At 48.2% G+C, this 20571-nt stretch overlaps 1 protein-coding gene across 1 annotated transcript; it reads left to right on the top strand.

Annotated features, from left to right (window-relative positions):
• The first annotated feature begins 1442 nt into the window (after nucleotides 1–1442).
• Nucleotides 1443–8414, top strand: CLNS1A (chloride nucleotide-sensitive channel 1A). Its single transcript, XM_077298704.1, has 7 exons — nucleotides 1443–1677; nucleotides 1844–1995; nucleotides 4548–4670; nucleotides 4749–4859; nucleotides 6645–6818; nucleotides 7077–7158; nucleotides 7971–8414. Exons 1-6 carry the CDS (start codon nucleotides 1550–1552, stop codon nucleotides 7142–7144), a joined length of 756 nt encoding a protein of 251 aa, XP_077154819.1. The 5' UTR covers nucleotides 1443–1549; the 3' UTR covers nucleotides 7145–7158; nucleotides 7971–8414.
• The last annotated feature ends 12157 nt before the right edge of the window (nucleotides 8415–20571 follow it).

The following is a 20571-nucleotide window of genomic DNA, read 5'->3' as shown; positions in this document are numbered from 1 at the left end:
CGAGGACACGACCACACACCGGACCCCCGGAGTCTCCGAGGACACGACCACACACCGGACCCCCGGAGTCTCCGAGGACACGACCACACACCGGACCCCCGGAGTCTCCGAGGACACGACCACACACCGGACCCCCGGAGTCTCCGAGGACACGACCACACACCGGACCCCCGGAGTCTCCGAGGACACGACCACACACCGGACCCCCGGAGTCTCCGAGGACACGACCACACACCGGACCCCCGGAGTCTCCGAGGACACGACCACACACCGGACCCCCGGAGTCTCCGAGGACACGACCACACACCGGACCCCCGGAGTCTCCGAGGACACGACCACACACCGGACCCCCGGAGTCTCCGAGGACACGACCACACACCGGACCCCCGGAGTCTCCGAGGACACGACCACACACCGGACCCCCGGAAGTCTCCGAGGACACGACCACACACCGGACCCCCGGAAGTCTCCGAGGACACGACCACACACCGGACCCCCGGAAGTCTCCGAGGACACGACCACACACCGGACCCCCGGAAGTCTCCGAGGACACGACCACACACCGGACCCCCGGAGTCTCCGAGGACACGACCACACACCGGACCCCCGGAGTCTCCGAGGACACGACCACACAACGGACCCCCGGAGTCTCCGAGGACACGACCACACACCGGACCCCGGGAGTCTCCGAGGACACGACCACACACCGGACCCCCGGAGTCTCCGAAGACACGACCACACACCGGACCCCCGGAGTCTCCGAAGACACGACCACACACCGGACCCCCGGAGTCTCCGAGGACACGACCACACACCGGACCCCCGGAGTCTCTGAGGACACGACCACACACCGGACCCCCGGAGTCTCCGAGGACACGACCACACACCGGACCCCCGGAGTCTCTGAGGACAACACCGAGCACACACCGGACCCCGGAGTCTCTGAGGACACGACCACACACCGGACCCTCGGAGTCTCTGAGGACACCGACCACACACCGGACCCCGGAGTCTCTGAGGACACGACCACACACCGGACCCTCGGAGTCTCTGAGGACACCGACCACACACCGGACCCTCGGAGTCTCTGAGGACACCGACCACACACTGGACCCCGGAGTCTCTGAGGACGACACCGGCCACACACCGGACCCCGGAGTCTCTGAGGACACCGACTAATGTGGGCGATGAATGAGTGGAACAGGCGGCCACGAGAGGTGGTCAGTTCTCCTCCAATGGAAGTCTTCACACAGAGGCTGGACAGACATCTGTCTGGGATGGGTTAGTGACTCCTGCATTGAGCCAGGGGTCGCACACGATGACCCCGGGGGTCCACTGCGCCGCTGACACTCCAGGACCCTGTTATTACGCACCTGCACCGGAGTCTGCACCGGAGTCTGCGCCATCACTAGTCTGTGAGCGCGGGGTGTACGAACTGCGTCACTTCCTGTGTGCGTCTGTCAAGCATCGGACCGCGCGGTGCTTGCTGGGAGCAGGAGCCTGGTCTGGTCACGTGGTGTTCGGCACGGCGGCGCTCGCTCGGTCAGTCATGCTGGGAGTGTTGAGCAGTTTCCCGCCGCCCGCGGACGAGGAGGATGTGAGGCGGCTGCAGCCGCGGACCGAGGCGGTGTGGGGCGGGCACCGGTTGGGGACCGGGACCCTGTATATCAACATAAGGTGAGAGGGAGTCGCCGGCTGTCATAGTGTATGGCCTGTACTGGCTCCTGGGAGCTCGGCTTCTCGTGGTGTCACCCAGCTTTCCCAGGAGCAGAGAGGAAGAGACACAAGTTCATGTCCTTCTGACAACTGTCAGGTTCTCCGCTCTGTTCTGTTTTCCTTGTAGTCGGTTGTCGTGGCTGAACGGCTCCGGTCTCGGCTTCTCCTTGGAATATCCGTCCATTAGTCTCCACGCCATCTCCAGAGACACCGCCACCTACCCGGAGGAGCACATCTACGTGATGGTGGACGGCAAGATGGTCAACGGCAAGGTGGTCGGTGAGTGTAGGGAAAGTGTACAGCAGAATGGCGAGCGCAGCTCTGGGGTAATGTGTGTACACAGTGACTGCACCAGCAGAATAGTGAGCGCAGCTCTGGGGTAATATGTGTACACAGTGACTGCACCAGCAGAATAGTGAGCGCAGCTCTGGGGTAATGTGTGTACACAGTGACTGCACCAGCAGAATAGTGAGCGCAGCTCTGGGGTAATGTGTGTACACAGTGACTGCACCAGCAGAATAGTGAGCGCAGCTCTGGGGTAATGTGTGTACACAGTGACTGCACCAGCAGAATAGTGAGCGCAGCTCTGGGGTAATGTGTGTACACAGTGACTGCACCAGCAGAATAGTGAGCGCAGCTCTGGGGTAATGTGTGTACACAGTGACTGCACCAGCAGAATAGTGAGCGCAGCTCTGGGGTAATGTGTGTACACAGTGACTGCACCAGCAGAATAGTGAGCGCAGCTCTGGGGTAATGTGTGTACACAGTGACTGCACCAGCAGAATAGTGAGCGCAGCTCTGGGGTAATGTGTGTACACAGTGACTGCACCAGCAGAATAGTGAGCGCAGCTCTGGGGTAATGTGTGTACACAGTGACTGCACCAGCAGAATAGTGAGCGCAGCTCTGGGGTAATGTGTGTACACAGTGACTGCACCAGCAGAATAGTGAGCGCAGCTCTGGGGTAATGTGTGTACACAGTGACTGCACCAGCAGAATAGTGAGCGCAGCTCTGGGGTAATGTGTGTACACAGTGACTGCACCAGCAGAATAGTGAGCGCAGCTCTGGGGTAATGTGTGTACACAGTGACTGCACCAGCAGAATAGTGAGCGCAGCTCTGGGGTAATGTGTGTACACAGTGACTGCACCAGCAGAATAGTGAGCGCAGCTCTGGGGTAATGTGTGTACACAGTGACTGCACCAGCAGAATAGTGAGCGCAGCTCTGGGGTAATGTGTGTACACAGTGACTGCACCAGCAGAATAGTGAGCGCAGCTCTGGGGTAATGTGTGTACACAGTGACTGCACCAGCAGAATAGTGAGCGCAGCTCTGGGGTAATGTGTGTACACAGTGACTGCACCAGCAGAATAGTGAGCGCAGCTCTGGGGTAATGTGTGTACACAGTGACTGCACCAGCAGAATAGTGAGCGCAGCTCTGGGGTAATGTGTGTACACAGTGACTGCACCAGCAGAATAGTGAGCGCAGCTCTGGGGTAATGTGTGTACACAGTGACTGCACCAGCAGAATAGTGAGCGCAGCTCTGGGGTAATGTGTGTACACAGTGACTGCACCAGCAGAATAGTGAGCGCAGCTCTGGGGTAATGTGTGTACACAGAGACTGCACCAGCAGAATGGTGAGCGCAGCTCTGGGGTAATGTGTGTACACAGAGACTGCACCAGCAGAATAGTGAGCGCAGCTCTGGGGTAATGTGTGTACACAGTGACTGCACCAGCAGAATAGTGAGCGCAGCTCTGGGGTATAATACAGGATGTAACTCAGGATCAGTAATGTATGTACACAGTGACTGCACCAGCAGAATAGTGAGTGCAGCTCTGGGGTATAATACAGGATGTAACTCAGGATCAATAATGTATGTACACAGTGACTGCACCAGCAGAATAGTGAGCGCAGCTCTGGGGTAATGTGTGTACACAGTGACTGCACCAGCAGAATAGTGAGCGCAGCTCTGGGGTAATGTGTGTACACAGTGACTGCACCAGCAGAATAGTGAGCGCAGCTCTGGGGTAATGTGTGTACACAGTGACTGCACCAGCAGAATAGTGAGCGCAGCTCTGGGGTAATGTGTGTACACAGTGACTGCACCAGCAGAATAGTGAGCGCAGCTCTGGGGTAATGTGTGTACACAGTGACTGCACCAGCAGAATAGTGAGCGCAGCTCTGGGGTAATGTGTGTACACAGTGACTGCACCAGCAGAATAGTGAGCGCAGCTCTGGGGTAATGTGTGTACACAGTGACTGCACCAGCAGAATAGTGAGCGCAGCTCTGGGGTAATGTGTGTACACAGTGACTGCACCAGCAGAATAGTGAGCGCAGCTCTGGGGTAATGTGTGTACACAGTGACTGCACCAGCAGAATAGTGAGCGCAGCTCTGGGGTAATGTGTGTACACAGTGACTGCACCAGCAGAATAGTGAGCGCAGCTCTGGGGTAATGTGTGTACACAGTGACTGCACCAGCAGAATAGTGAGCGCAGCTCTGGGGTAATGTGTGTACACAGAGACTGCACCAGCAGAATAGTGAGCGCAGCTCTGGGGTAATGTGTGTACACAGTGACTGCACCAGCAGAATAGTGAGTGCAGCTCTGGGGTATAATACAGGATGTAACTCAGGATCAGTAATGTATGTACACAGTGACTGCACCAGCAGAATAGTGAGTGCAGCTCTGGAGTATAATACAGGAGGTAACTCAGGATCAGTAATGTAATGTATGCACACAGTGACTGCACCAGCAGAATAGTGAGTGCAGTATAATGCAGGATGTATTATACATTTAAGCCTTTTTATTTGTCTTGTATGTTTTTTGTTGTAGACGGTGATGGAAACGAAGCAAATATGAATGATCAGGGAGAAGATAATGAGGAGGAGGATGATGACGACAATGATGAGGAGCCAATCACTGAAATCCGCTTTGTTCCTGAGAATAAGGCTGACTGTAGGTGTCTCTTTGGTGGTTTTGGGTTATGTGTTGTTTTCCTGTCTCTGTATTCAGTCTCCTGTGCCCTCATTTCAGTGGAGGAGATGTTCAATGCCATGTGTTACTGTCAGGCCTTCCACCCCGATCCCGATGATGAATATTCAGATGACGACTTTGAAGGAGAAGAGTATGATGTGGAGGCACACGGTGAGCGTCTTTCCCCCCTCCATCTTCTCTTGCTAAGTCTGGTGTATATGGAGAAATTCTGCTAATTTCTAACGTACGGTGCATATGTCTTGCTGTTTTTCAAAACTGTGCTTGCTGACAGTTAATGGAATTCAGAGCCGCCATCAGGGCCTTACTGGTGTATGGGACTGAGTGACACGCGCTGCACAGCCTAGCCGCTGTGTAAACATCCTGGCAGTCTGTCCGGCATACTAGGGCCCGGGGTTACTTGGCTTTATTAAGCCCCTCCGGGCCCCGAGCACTCACGCTCATAGCTACTTGCATTGTGTGGCTGCAGCAAAGTGGGCCGTCCACATCTGACATTAGTGACATCAGGCGCTGCCGGACCGTCCTCTGTTCTTAAGCTGCTGGCGAGCCCCGGGCCCTTGTGACACATTGTATGCAGGAATTGAGGGCCTGAAAGTGATGAGGTGTACGTGTCCACCCGACCCTTCTCTTCTCCCATTCGCCCACTTGCTACTCTTCTTGTGCCCCTCTGCCTGCTCTTGCATTGTGAAGTTGGAGGCAGTGTCTGTGTCCTGCCTGCAAACTGCTAAGGCCGGCCTCACACTCAGCGTATGTAAATACGGTCCATTTTTTACGGCCGTAATACGCAGAAAAGTCCCCAAAATAGTGATCCGTATGTCATCCGTAGGCAGGGTGTGTCAGCGTATTTTGCGCATGGCATCCTCCGTATGTAATCCGTATGGCATCCGTACTGCGATATTTTCTCGCAGGCTTGCAAAACCGGCATCTAATGGATTTATGTGTTCAAATGTTCGGTAAAACATATATACAGTATGTGTGTGTGTGTATATATATATATATATATATATATATATATATATATATATATATATATATATATATATATATATATATTCTGTGTGTTTTTTAACCCTTTCATACAATTGGATTACTAATGGATAGGTGACATAATTGACACCTCTCCATTATTAATCTGGCTTAATGTCACCTTACAATAGCAAGGTGACATTAACCCTTCATTACCCCATATCCCACCACTACACGGGAGTGGGAAGAGAGTGGCCAAGTGCCAGAATAGGCGAATCTTCCAGATGTGCCTTTTCTGGGGTGGCTGGGGGCAGATGTTTGTAGCCAGGGGGGGGGGGGGGGGCAATAACCATGGACCCTCTCCTGGCTATTAATATCTGCCCTCAGTCACTGGCTTTACCGCTCTGGCGGAGAAAATTGCACGGGAGCCCACGCCAATTTTTTATGCGATTTAACCCTTATTTTAGCAGCTACAGCACCCACATTTTGCACATACACACTACTAACATTAGTAGTGTGGAATATGCAAAAAAAAAAAAAGGGATATGAGACGGTTTACTGTATGTAAACCATGTCTCGCATCCTGTCGGGTTTGTGAAGGAGAAATGAAAAGCCGGCAATTGAATTACCGGCTTATCACTAACACTTCAGCGTATTTCTCGCAAGTCAGACTGCTGGTCCGTGTGGAATCCGTATTTTTCTCCCCCCCCCCCCCCCCCCCCCATAGACTTTCATTGGCTTTTTTTTTTTGCGCAATACGGTGACAAACGCAGCATGCTGCGATTTTCTATGGCCACTTACGGTAAATGAAAAATAAAATTCATGTTTGGTACCGGCATAATCGTACTGATGTGGACAATCCTATTCCCAGACGGATCCATGTTCCATCGTGTAAAAATTACTTTTTATTTACGGTATGTAGTTTTTTGTCTTTTTAAATTTTTCTTTTTTTTTTTCCTTCGCTTCCTCCAGAACAAGGACTGGGCGACATCCCCACATTTTATACCTATGAAGAAGGCTTGTCCCACCTCACCTCCGAAGGTCAGGCTACTCTGGAGCGGTTGGAAGGCATGCTGGCCACTTCTATTGCCAATCAGCACACCATGGCCGGGGTCCGCACTGAAGGATCGGCAGTGGATTATGAAGGTAAACTTGGTGGCAGGAGTGTCATAGTCGTGGCCCCCCAGTAGCTGGGCATGGGATTACACTGAGCAGCGTCTTATTGACACAAGTTCGGCATCGGGTTGAGGCATTCACACAAAGCCCGCCGCGGTGTAAAACAGCAGCACCCATATCATCCCGGCCTCTTACAAGAAGATGTGCAATCTATGTCCTGTGGTTTGGATGTGAAATGCCGGCAGAGGTTCCTGTACCCTCACTGTAATGCCGCCTTGTTCTTTCTAGATGGCATGGACGTGGAGGCTGCACCCACAGAGGCCGGACAGTTTGAAGATGCAGATGTTGATCACTGACTGGTTGAACTTGGGTGAGCACAGTAGCGTTGAATATTTGCCTGGAAGTTTAGCATGTAATTGAGCTGGAAGTATTCAAACAACCCTACACAAAGCACCCCTTACCGACTGCCAATATGGCTTTTATCGAGGCTGGCAAGGAGGCTTATGATACCGCACCACTTAGGATAAGCGTCCTAATTTGGGTATTCGGGTACATGACACCTGAGCTCCTGCCCTGACAAAGATAATGCTGATCCCGGCTACTTAATTCTTTGTCATCTATGTGGTTTCAAAGGGAGAGTGCACCCTAAATCAATCCAGCCCCCTTCAACTGTAGTGTGGGGGTACCCTGTCTGTGGTCGCCTGATAGTAAAGATGTATAAAAAAAAAAACAATCCAAAAAAACTGCAAAATTGGTAATGCTACATCCATAGCGATAACTTTTCTTTTTCGTCATCTTCTGCCTTACTCGCTGTTGTCTTTTTTTTTTTTTCTTAAATATCACCCTCCAAAGCAAAAAGTAAATATTTTATACCAAAATGATGCCAATAAAAATGTCAGCATATGGGTACCATTTGTACCCATTTCCCTGGGTATTACACCTGTGGGTGTCCGCTGTATATTCCCTGAGACCCCCGCACTCTTGCTCTGAATCACTCTATCCATCCTTACATGATTCCCTCCTCCCCATTCATACTGGTGTCCTGCAATGTGCGTCTGATCACACGGTCCCCGTTAGCCAGTCCCCAGCTCTGACCACGATTGTGGGATATGAAGTCTGACTGCATTGCATTAACCTTTCCAGCGTCGTCATGTGTGTAACAAACCACTGCTGTATCCTCAGGTGCAGGACGATTTACCATGTGCGGCTCCAATCACCGTGTGCCACCATCGTCATTTCATTAGACTTTAGTCATTCCGAGGATAGTCCGCGTCCTGAAAGCTACACGCCGACTCCTAAGCAACAGATTCATTTTTTAGACTGGAACGAATTGCTGTCAAGTGTGGATGCCATTGACCTCCCCCGGGTTACCAGACAGCCAGAACTCCTGAAGAAGCATCAATTTGGGGCCGTAGCGCTTACTAGGACCGTAGTCTCCAGTCACCTCGCACTGGATTATCTGCTTTGTTTGTTTTTTTAATATCCTGCTGGACCTTAATTTGGAAACTTGAGTCCCTTTGTCCATTTAATAGGGATTTGGGCTGAAGAGCGACAAGCACTTCTGTAGAACCTGACGGTATTTGTAAGAGTTCTTAATATGGTCTAATAAACTAGGTTTTGTATCAAGTAGTGTCAGGACCGTTCTGTATTCATAGCATCGTACGAACACATACCAGTGGGTTTCGGGGGGGGGGGGGTTATTTCAGGTATGACATGTCTTCTTCAGCACCCCCCCCCCCCCATACACGATATTTAGCTGTTGTGTAAACATATTTTTTATTGATCACCCATAACCGCACCACAAGAGAGGGGACTGGAAACCTACAGGCTAAAAGTGGTGGCACCCAGGGCCGTATTTGCCACTAGGCACGTGAGGGCACGTGCCTAGGGCGGGGACACTGCAGGGGGCGGCACCTGAGCAAGGTTTGGTGTTTTTTTTATTTATTTTTTTTTAAAGCTGGGTCACCTCCCGACCCGCCCCCCGACCTCCCCCATTGAAGACGATACTCACCTGCTCCAGCGATGCCTGGTCTCGGCGTCTGGAGCACGTCCTGAATGAGCGGTCAGGTGATACCGCATATTCATGACCTTAATTAGCAGAGCGGTATCACCTGACCGCTCACGCAGGAAGAAGGTGCAGCGCGCCGGGAGTCGGGACAGCCAGAGGGACGTCGCGGCCGTTCGGTGAGGAACAGGTGAGTATGACTGAGGGATGGGGGGACAGGGGAGGGGGGAAGAAGGAGGACGGTAAGCCGCGCCATTCAAGATGGGGGGTGGGATATGAGCCATGCATACGGGGGGGGGGGGGTTAATATGAGCCATGCATACAGGGGGGGGGGAATATGGCCATGCATACAGAGGGGGGGTTAATATGAGCCATGCATACATAGGGGGGTTAATATGAGCCATGCATACAGAAGGGGGTTAATATGAGCCATGCATACAGAAGGGGGGTTATGCATACAGTAGGGGGGTTAATATGAGCCATGCATGCAGTAGGGGGGTGAATATGAGCCATGCATACAAGGGGGGGGGGGGAATATGAGCCATGCATACAGAAGGGGGGTTAATATGAGCCATGCATACAGAAGCGGGGTTAATATGAGCCATGCATACAGAAGGGGGGTTAATATGAGCCATGCATATAGAAGGGGGGTTAATATGAGCCATGCATACAGAAGGGGGGTTAATATGAGCCATGCATATAGAAGGGGGGTTAATATGAGCTATGCATACAGAAGGGGGGTTAATATGAGCCATGCATACAGAAGGGGGGTTAATATGAGCCATGCATACAGAAGGGGGGTTAATATGAGCCATGCATACAGAAGGGGGGTTAATATGAGCCATGCATACAGAAGGGGTGTTAATATGAGCCATGCATACAGAAGGGGGGTTAATATGAGCCATGCATACAGTAGGGGGGTGAATATGAGCCATGCATACAGTAGGGGGGTGAATATGAGCCATGCATACAGGGGGGGGGGGGGGAATATGAGCCATGCATACAGAAGGGGGGTTAATATGAGCCATGCATACGGGGGGGGGGGTTAATATGAGCCATGCATACAGAAGGGGGGTTAATATGAGCCATGCATACAGTAGGGGGGGTTAATATGAGCCATGTATACAGAAGGGGGGTTAATATGAGCCATGCATACAGAAGGGGGGTTAATATGAGCCATGCATACAGTAGGGGGGTGAATATGAGCCATGCATACAGAAGGGGGGTTAATATGAGCCATGCATACAGTAGGGGGGTGAATATGAGCCATGCATACAGGGGGGGGGGAATATGAGCCATGCATACAGGGAGGCAAATGAGCCATGCATACAGGAGGGGGGGTCATTATACAGTATGGAGCATCATGTGCGGTCATTATACAGTATGGAGCATCATGTGTGGCCATTATACAGTATGGAGCATCATGTGTGGCCATTATACAGTATGGAGCATCATGTGCGGTCATTATACAGTATGGAGCATCATGTGCGGTCATTATACAGTATGGAGCATCATGTGTGGCCATTATACAGTATGGAGCACTGTGTGGCCATATTTTTTCGGTTATAATTATTGTATATAAAACAGTGTGATCAGCAGTGCTTAATGGCTGTGGTTGGGACGTGGATATGGGTGTGACTAGTTGTGAAATGGGTGTGGTCAGAGGCGTGGCCTAAAATTTGCCGCGGCGCACTATGTGCGCCGCAAGCTTTGTACCTCCTTACCTTCAAAAGTAGGGAGGTATGGTACCGCATTTGCCAGATCATGGCAAAGTGCAGCAAATCCCATAGGAATGAATGAGGCCGAACGCAGTGTTGCTGTAAGTGATCCGTTACGCGACACATGCAGAAAAACTGCCGAATCTGCTGCAAAAGGCGACTTTCACATCAGCAATTCTTGCCAAAGTCACAGCCGATAGTGTCATACTCACCAAAGGGGGAGGCAGCACTAAAAGTGCCTAGGGCAACAGAAACTCTAAATACGGCCCTGGTGGCACCTCTCCCTCACATTAGTTACCTTCCTGTCCTTGATGGGGGGGGGGGTGTTAAACCTCTTACAGGTGTACCCCTAGGCCAAAGATTAGCTTTCCCAGGCTCGGCTGGTCGGCTTAGGCAGTGGTATGTTTCCTACTTCGGCTGGTGAAGGGTCCCTAGAAGCGACACAATTGGTCCAGGGGGACTTTCACCTTGTTTGCGGGCTCAGGGAGCAGCATCCCGGGTGGGGATGGCCTGCTCTTGGGTGTCTAGTCGGCCTCTAGCATCCGCCGGGTGGTGCGTTGAATACGTGCTGGCTGGCGTGTTCAGGGGTCCAGAAGCACGCCTGGATGATGTGGGCCTAGGAGCATGACCGGAAGTCTACTGGAGCCTGATGACCCACAACTTCTGGGGGTACCGGAGAAGCCTGGAGGCGCGGGCAGTAGCTCTATTCTGGCATTTAAGGGCAGCAGGAGCTTGGGTTCAGCGCTTCCTTGCTCAGTGTCCCCTCCAGGATAATGGATGTCACCGAGCTGCAGCCTGATGAGGAGTGTTGTCATCCTCGTGTCTGTAGTGGCGACAACCATATCGGTGAGAGTCGGAGTTCTGCAACAAGTAGCTGATCCAGTCAGAGGAGCTCTAGTAAATTGGACAAGTCTTCAGCCTCCCGAGATGGTCTTTTGGCTGAGATGTCCCCCTCTTAATCCGGTACCGTTTGATTGCCTCACTCCGGTAAGTGATCTTTGTGAAAGTTCTCTTTGTGATATGGCTTTTTCCTTTCTTGTCATTTTTTTTTTTGCAAGGTAAAGTGTACAATCTATTGCCTGATTCCTACCAAAAAAAGACTTTGCCAGTTTTGTATAGAATAGACGGTAGCAGAAGAAATCCCTAACTTTGCCACTGATTTAAGGTCTATCATCAGGGCAAAAGGTAATCAATAAAATCCCTCTCAGGAAGATCTTTATAGGGGGAAGAAGGGTAAAGGGGCTAGGCAGTGATCCCTTGGGTCAGACATGTCGAGTAATTCAGATAATGATGACCTCTCCGATTCATCCCTGTCGGCCTGCTACTCAGACGGTAACACTGTTCATCACTGGACAAACTCATAAAGGCAGAGAGAGGGCCACATTCGATATAGTCGGGTCCAATCCCGAAAAATCGATACAGAACATTGGAGGGTTGCCGTAGATCAGAAGAGGTGTAGGTTGTTTCCATTGAATGAAAACATCCACGCCCTAATTCAGATTGACTGGAAAGGACCAAAGAAGAGAGGCTCCCTTCCCCCGTCATTTAAGAGGAGATATCCTTTCGATGAGCCTTCCTTGTCTACCTGGGACATAACTTGATGCTGGAGTAGCAAGAGCTTCTAGACGAACCTCACTTCCCTTTGAGGATATGGAAAATTTGAATACTGGAGGCAAATTTGCACTCATCAGCCTGGAAGCTGCACATGGGACGTACTTGGACATTCCAACATGACAATGATCCAAAACAGAAGGCCAAGTCGACCTGTCATTGGCTACAGCAGAACAAAGTGAAGGTTCTGGAGTGGCCATCTCAGTCTCCTGACCTCAATGTCATTGAGCCACTCTGGGGAGATCTCAAACGCGCAGTTCATGCTAGACAGCCCAGGAATTTACAAGAACTGGAGGCTTTTTGCCAAGAAGAGCGGGCAGCTTTACCATCTGAGAAAATAAAGAACCTCATCCACAACTACCACAAAAGACTTTAAGCTGTCATTGATGTTAGAGGGGGCAATACACGGTATTAAGAAATGGGGTATGTGAACTTTTGATCAGGGTCATTTGGATGTTTTGGGTTGTCATTATGATTTTAAAAAGAGAAAACACAGTAGTCTGACAATAAATGGCTTCACCCAACCGCTAACCATGAGGGAGAAAAAGTTTTGGTGTTATCATTCATATTCTCTGAAAAAAGGCCAAGAAAGCACAAATTCTGCTGGGGTATGTAAACTTTTGAGCACAACTGTATGTGGTGCTGGTAAATTTTGTTTTGTAATAACCATTGTTGGTCCTCTCGTGCTCTGTAATCCAACTGATGTGAAGGAGAGAAGCTGTCCTTTTTAGCCTGTAGCTTTCCTCACCTTGAAGGGCGGATCCCCTCTCTCGTGGTGTTGTCATGGGTTCCTAAAAATCCAGTTACCAGTAAGTAACTAACACTTTTCCGTGCATGGCGGGAAGGAGGCTGTGCTATCGTTATGTATCTAGTGCCCCTCATAGCCCCGATGTGGATAAACAAAACCAAACATCAGAGCATGGAACCTGTGCCAGACACGGGCGATGGCTCAGTCGTCATAGATCACCTTTGATATACCGTAATTGTATAATGCCACCTATACAAAATAGCTCAAAACCTGCTAACTGGTGCCGTGCAAAATTATGTAAAAAGAAAAAAAAAAATTATCCTGTGTCCCACATTATATCACATAGAATAACTTAAATGCTGCACTACCAAACTACAGCCTAACAAAACAACCCAACACTGCAAAAATTATTATAAAATAAAATTAAAAATAGAAAAGGAACAGTTAAAACAAACGTGATGTGCAGATAACAGAAGCAATACAGCGGAGGAGGATAAATACAGAGCAATAAAAAGACGGCCAATAAGGGGCAGAATAGGAAACATACATATATTTTACTCAATAAGTCCTTATCGACCCCTTGTATGTTTTGTATTTTGCCCACTTTTCATTTTTGCTCTGTATTTGTCCTCCGCTGTAACGTCACATTTTAAAATTTTCTTATGTTTATGTAATAAAGTAAATGTAGGAAAAGACTAAAAAGGGTGTAAAACCTCACTCTTATCTATGCATTAAAACCTAAATTTTCTCTTCGCCCCGACAGCACCCGCTGACAGAGGGGATCCGCCCCTAGGAACAGGAAACCTACAGAGATAAAAGGGGCGGCCCGCCTCGCTCCCTCATTTGGTTTCCTGTTCCTAAGGGAACCTGGTGAGGAGCTGCAGGCCCTGGGGGGTTCCAGTGGAACTAAAGGACCGAGGCCCAGCAGAGAATATATCTCCCCCAGATCCAGGTCATCTTCAGACAGTGGCAAACTTGGATCAGATTCCTCCCAGGAGATATTGTCTTCAGAAGAGGAGGAGCATAATTGATTTCAGACTGGGTATTAATAACCTGGTCAAGTCAGTTCGTAAGACTATGGGGTTGACGGATACCAAAGACCCCAAGACGCCTCACGAGATTGTTTGCAGGTCTTTCTCAAGTGAAGAAACGAGCCTTTCCAGTTATACCAGCGGTCAAAGAATTAGTGAAGAAGGAATGGGGAAGGCAGGGTCAGAGAGGTTTCCTTCCCTCAACATCTAAACGACGGTATCCTTTCGATGATAATGATCTGGCCTCTTGGGTAAAGGCGCCCAAAGTAGATGCGGCCGTAGCCTCTACCTCCCGTCGTTCTTCTTTGCCTGGGGAGGACTCTGGAATGCTCACTGATCCTCCTGGATTGTAAAACAGATCGTAAAGATCCTGGGAGGCATGTACGGGAGCCTTTAAGCTAGCAATAGCAGCCACCTGTACCGCAAGATCCATGCTAGTTTGGTTGGATCAGTTGGAGGAAAATATAAAAACCGGCTTATGTAGAGATAAATTTATGTGCCTCTATCCCTCTAATCAGAGGTGCAGTGGCCTTGGTGGACGCCTCGGCCGATTCTCTGCATCTGGCGGCAAATTCAGCAGGGTTATCTAATGCCGCCCGTCGAGCCTTATGGTTAAAGGGCTGGAAAGGTGACGCCCAGACTAAATCAAAGCTCTGTGCCATACCATGCCAGGGTGAGTACCTGTTTGGATCTATATTAGACGAAATCCTCACCAAAGCGGGCGAAAGGAAGAAGGGGTTCCCTAATGCATACATTCCATCCTATAGGAGAGCTTTCAAGAAGGGAGGCTTTGGACAGCCATTCAACAAGAAAAAAGACTATAGGAACCAAGACCGCTGGGGCAACAGAGATACTAAACAAACCCTGTTTGTCAAACGACCCTTCAGGAGTGGAGATAGATTCCGGTAGTCCCGACCTGCCGGTGGGTGGCAGATTATTACACTTCTGCCCGCAATGGAAGGCAATAACATCTAACCCCTGGGCCATTAGCCTCGTATCATCTGGCTTAAGATTAGTTTGCCCGGGTCCCTCCAGACTCCTTCCTATTGACTTCTCTAAAGTCTCAGGCTCAGCTGGAGGCTTTGGAGTTGTAAATTAACGGCCTGTTATCTAAACAGGTTCTTAAGGAGGTTCCGGCAGACCAAAGAGGGAGGGGTTTTTACTCTCCTTTATTTCTAGTCTCTAAACCTATACGGTCAATAATTATGAAGGTTGAATTCCTTTCTATCATCTCGGGCCTTCAAAATGGAGTCCATTCGATCAGCCATAAAAAAAATTTATTTCCCAGGTGCTTCATTGCAGTCTTGGATCTTAAAGATGCATATTACCATCTCACAATTCATGTTTTGCATCAACAATACAATGAAGTAGTGGTCGTGTTAAATGGTCAGATCCGTCATCTCAGCAATGCCTTTCGGATTATTCATGGCACCCCGGGTCTTCACTAAATTAATGCTAGAAGTGATGTTGTATTTACGGTTAAAGGATACCTTAATAGTTCCATACCTGGACGATCTTCTAGTAGTAAAACTCAGCCCTCCAATGGGAGCACCAACTAGCGGATGTAATTTCATCTTCGCAGGATTTAGGTTGGCTAATCAACTATAAAAAATCCAGGTTACTCCCGATAACCTGCCAAACGTTCCTGGGCCTTCATCTAGACTCCTTAAGTCAGAAATGCCTCCAAAAAGCGCAAAAATTGTCAATAATTAATAAAGTACGTTCATCAATAGACAACCCTAGAATGTCGCTGAGGGACGGTATATCTCTGCTTGGCTCTCTTACATCGTGTATCCCTGCAGTACAGTGGACCCAATTCCATACTAGACAGCTGCAGAGGGCCATTCTACAAGAAGAGGAAAGACTGCAGAGACAGTTGGAGGGAGTTATGTCGCTTTCAAATGAGGTAGTTAGATCCCTGGAATGGTGGCTAGATCCAAGACACCTATCGAGGGGTTCTGTGGGTAGTAAAGCCCTCAAAAATTATTTCCTCGGATGCTAGCCCCTTTGGGTGGGGAGCGCATTTAGGGGAAAATCTAGTCCAGGGTCAGTGGTCTCTAATGGAAAAAAACGACTTCAAATTTAAGAGAAAAGCGATTTACCATGCCATACGTAATTTTCTTCCACAGCTATTAGGTACTCATACAAGGGTTCTGTCAGACAACACCACAGCAGTAACCTATTTAAACCATCAAGGAGGAACACGATCAAGAACTCTGATGTCTACCGCGGACAGGGTACTAGATCTGGACGAAAAACATCTCTTGTCCCTGTCAGCCCTGCACATCAGGGGTGTAGACAACTCTGTAGCAGACTTCCTAAGTCGCCGTACCCTGCATCAAGGGGAATGGATGCTCAACCAGTCTATTTTCAAGATAACGGACAGGTGGGGCAGGCCAGAGATAGACCTCTTTGCTACAAGGAACAACCGGCTGGTCTACAAGTTCGCTTCACTATACAGGGAGGACCGTCTAGACATACTCGACTCCCTTCAGTCCCCATGGACCTTTCATCAGGCTTATGCCTTTCCATTGATGATAATCCTACCCAGCAGTCATCAGAAAAATAAGGGAGGAAAGAGTGGTATTGAAAGCCCCGTTTTGGCCCAATAGGCCGTGGTTTTGATGGCTTACGGCCATGTCAATCTCCGACTCGTGGATCCTCCCTTGGGATCTGCACCTGCTTTCTCAAGGACCCTTCTATCATCCTCAAGTGAAGGGCCTACGCCTGACGGCTTGGAACTTGAGAGGCAGTTGTTGAGGCTAAGGGGATTCTCAGAAAATTTAATACATACCCTCCTGAATAGTAGGAAGGAGGTCACGACTAAAATTTACGCTAGAATTTGGAAAAATTGTCTTACTTTCCATTCAGAGGCCCTTTCTAATGAGGTTCCTATCCCTGCTATATTAGAATTCCTGCAGAGAGGTCAGGAGTTGGGTCTATCAGTCAGCACCTTGAAGGTCCAAATTTCGACTCTGGGAGCCCTATATAGTTACACTGTTGCTGGAGACAGATGGGTGGTTAGGTTTGTTACAGCATGTCAGCGACAGGACCCAGTGCATATTTCCCATATACCACCTTGGGATCTGAACCTAGTTCTGGATGCATTGACAGGGGGTCCAATTTGAGCCGTTACACTCAGCCTCATTAAAATACATTTAATTAAAGACAGCCTTGCTAGTGGCCCTTTAGTATCAGCGAGAAGAGTGAGTGATATCCAGGCCCTGTCAATACTCCACGATAGGATAGTTTTAAAAACCAACCCTTCCTAAAGTGTCCACCAAATTTCACAGATCTCAGGAGATTTATCTTCCCTCCTTTTATAACCCGACAACACCGGAGGAGTAAAAATTTCACACGTCAGATGTGAAAAGAGCAGTCCTAGCCTATTTAGATAGGACTAGGTCCTGGAGGCAGAGCAGGACTCTTTTTGTGTCCTTTCAGGGCCACAGGAAGGGGTCTGGAATTACAAAGGCTACGCTTTCTGGATGGATCAGGGAGGCGATTGTTCTGGCATACTCGGCAAAAGCAGAGAACCCACCGTAGGGTGTGAAAGCACATTCTACAGGAGCTGTAGCATCCTTCTGGGCTGAGAGCAGATGTCCCGATTGACCTTTATAGGTAAGGCCGCCACCTGGTCCTCACCTTCCACTTTCTGTAGTCACTACAGGCTTGACTTGTCTTCCTCTGCAGACTTAGCCTTTGGTAGATCACTTCTTGACACGGTGGTCCCTCCCAGGTGATTGTCTCTGAAAATCTCTCAGTGGGTGCTGTCGTGGCGAAGAGAAAAAAATGGATTACTTACCGGTAATGCTCTTTTATAGAGTCCACGACAGCACCCACTCATTTCCCTCCCTTAGTTTGTAGTTTCACATGGGTTCCTCCGATTGGTGATGGATTAGTTGTATATAGAGATATACAGATCTAGAGATGTATATAGGTTCATACTTTAAATGACTTGCGGAGCAATTGACTAATGCTTGTGTTGCGGTTCCTCTCATTCTCTGTAATCCAACTGATGGAGCGAGGCGAGCCGCCCCTTTTATCTCTGTAGGTTTCCTGTTCCTAGGGGCAGATCCCCTCTCAGTGGGTGCTGTCGTGGGCTCTATAAAAGAGCGTTACCGGTAAGTAATCCATTTTTTTTGTGCAATTTAAGGGATTGTGTGAAAATAAAAAGTTCAAAAATGTGTTAGGATCCCCCTTTTAGTAATGTAACAAATGGCACATTTAGTGCTTCAAGGGCACTATCCCACATTACTAGCTTTTATATTTTTTTTAATTAACTGCTTAACCAAAAAACGTTTGATTAAAATTGAAATACACCTTATAAGCATCCCCTCACAACATGTTTCGCCGTAGCTGTGGCTTCATCAGGGGACGAGGGAAAATGTAACAAATAATAAAGTACAATTCTTTTATTCTTATTTTTGTGTAGTATACCATTGCCCCTTTTTTTTGTAGGATCTTTACCAATGGTGCATGTAGTAAAGGATTGAAAAAAAACAACACATTTTTTTTTTTTATACCTGAAAGGCCACATTCAGTATTTGTAAGTTGAAATCAGGAGCTGGACAATGAGGGGAAAAGTATAATAGAAACACGTCCCCACTTCAGTATTTATCACCCACTCATGGTTTTGGCTTACAAATACTGATGTGAAATACTGAGGTTTTTTTTTTTTTTTTTTGGGGGGGGGGGGGGTTTAGTTTAGGAGGAAGTGAAGTGGCTCATAAGTGGAGAAAGTAGACTTCTCTGAGGATGTTACAAAGTTTCTTATATTCACTGGCACTAGATTTCTGTAAAGTTTAAGGAAGCAGAAAAGTTTAAGCATTAAAAAAAAAAAAAAAAACTTTATTAAACTTATGAAAGTTATCACACATGCTATTAACCATTTCATCACCGTACATTCACAGTTCTTTTCTCCTGCACCGCTGCAGTCAGATGGGTTTTTTCGATTCCTGGAGTTGCGCTCCGGTTTGTGTCAGTATAAAGGCACGGCTCGGTCCGGAGGCGGCTGATCCATCTTCAGTACGCTCCTTGTAGGACATTTATATGCGTATCTGCACATAACTGCAGCAGAGCAATACATGGCTAATAGCCCGATCTACGCGCTGTCAGCACCTGGTGGCGGATTAGCAGCAGTGTATCGGTCTCTTAAAGGGGACTTGGCGCCGGCCCCTTCACATTTATTCATTACACTGAATTAAACGGTGAAATTGCTCCTTCTAAACAGTTTCCGCTATACTTGATGAGTCCGCAAAGGTCTCATGATGCTTCCACATAGCAGCCATATTTAGGCTGCCGTCACACTAGCAGTATATGGTCAGTATTTTACATCAGTATTTGTAGCCAAAACCAGGAGTGGAACAAATAGAGGAAAAGTATAATAGAAACATATGCACCACTTCTGCATTTATCACCCACACCTGGTTTTGGCTTAGGCTGGAGTCACACTTGGCGTAAGACAATACGCCACGTATTATACGTCCGTACTACGGCCGTAATACGGAGAAATGTTCCCAAAATATTGATCCGTAGTCAGGGTGTGTCAGCGTATTTTGCGCATGGCATCCTCCGTATGTAATCCGTATGGCATCCGTACTGCGATATTTTCGCGCAGGCTTGCAAAACCGACATCTAATGGATTTATGTGCTCAAATGTTAGGGAAAACATATATACAGTATATATATATATATATATATATATATATATATATATATATATATATATATATATATATATATATATATATATATATATATATATATATATATATATATATAAAATATATATATATATATAATGTCATTGAGACACATATATATATATTCTGTATTTATATTTCATTCAGCGCGATATCTGTGAACAGCCGGTAATTTAATTGCCGGCTTTTCATTTCTCCTTCACAAACCCGACAGGATATGAGACATGGTTACATACAGTAAACCATCTCATATCCCCCTTTTTTTTGCATATTCCACATTACTAATGTTAGTAGTGTGTATGTGCAAAATTTGGGCGCTGTAGCTGCTAAAATAAAGGGTTAAATGGCGGAAAAAATTGGCGTGGGCTCCCGCGCAATTTTCTCCGCCAGAATGGTAAAGCCAGTGACTGACGGCAGATATTAATAGCCAGGAGAGGGTCCATGGTTATTGGCCCCCCCGTGGCTACAAACATCTGCCCCCAGCCACCCCAGAAAAGGCACATCTGGAAGATGCGCCTATTCTGGCACTTGGCCACTCTCTTCCCACTCCCGTGTAGCGGTGGGATATGGGGTAATGAAGGGTTAATGCCACCTTGCTATTGTAAGGAGACATTAAGCCAGATTAATAATGGAGAGGCGTCAATTATGTCACCTATCCATTATTAATCCAATAGTACGAAAGGGTTAAAAAACACACACACACATGATTTAAAAGTAGTTTAATGAAATAAACACAGCGGTTGTTGTAATAATTTATTGTTCTCTCAATCCATCAGGAACACCCTCGCTTGGAAAAATAATAAACGCACAAGATATATACCTTCTGGTGAACCGTCTCGTCCCACGATGTAATCCATCTGAAGGGGTTAACTAATATTACAGGCAGGAGCCCTGCTAAATGCAGCTGTGCTCCGTGCCTGTAATCCCCGGCGAATGAATGAAATGTAGGTCATTGACCTACATTT

This window comes from Ranitomeya variabilis, chromosome 3, assembly GCF_051348905.1.
Source record: "Ranitomeya variabilis isolate aRanVar5 chromosome 3, aRanVar5.hap1, whole genome shotgun sequence".
In the NCBI taxonomy this organism is placed as follows: domain Eukaryota; kingdom Metazoa; phylum Chordata; class Amphibia; order Anura; family Dendrobatidae; genus Ranitomeya; species Ranitomeya variabilis.
This window is presented reverse-complemented; position numbering and strand designations above follow the sequence as displayed.

Bases quoted from the DNA above. Each gene is read 5' to 3' on its own strand.
- CLNS1A (XM_077298704.1), top strand. From the start codon at position 1,550: ATGCTGGGAGTGTTGAGCAGTTTCCCGCCGCCCGCGGACGAGGAGGAT. The intron at 4,671-4,748 runs GTAGGTGTCTCT...CCCTCATTTCAG, and splicing joins TCCTGAGAATAAGGCTGACT to TGGAGGAGATGTTCAATGCC. The intron at 6,819-7,076 runs GTAAACTTGGTG...TGTTCTTTCTAG, and splicing joins ATCGGCAGTGGATTATGAAG to ATGGCATGGACGTGGAGGCT.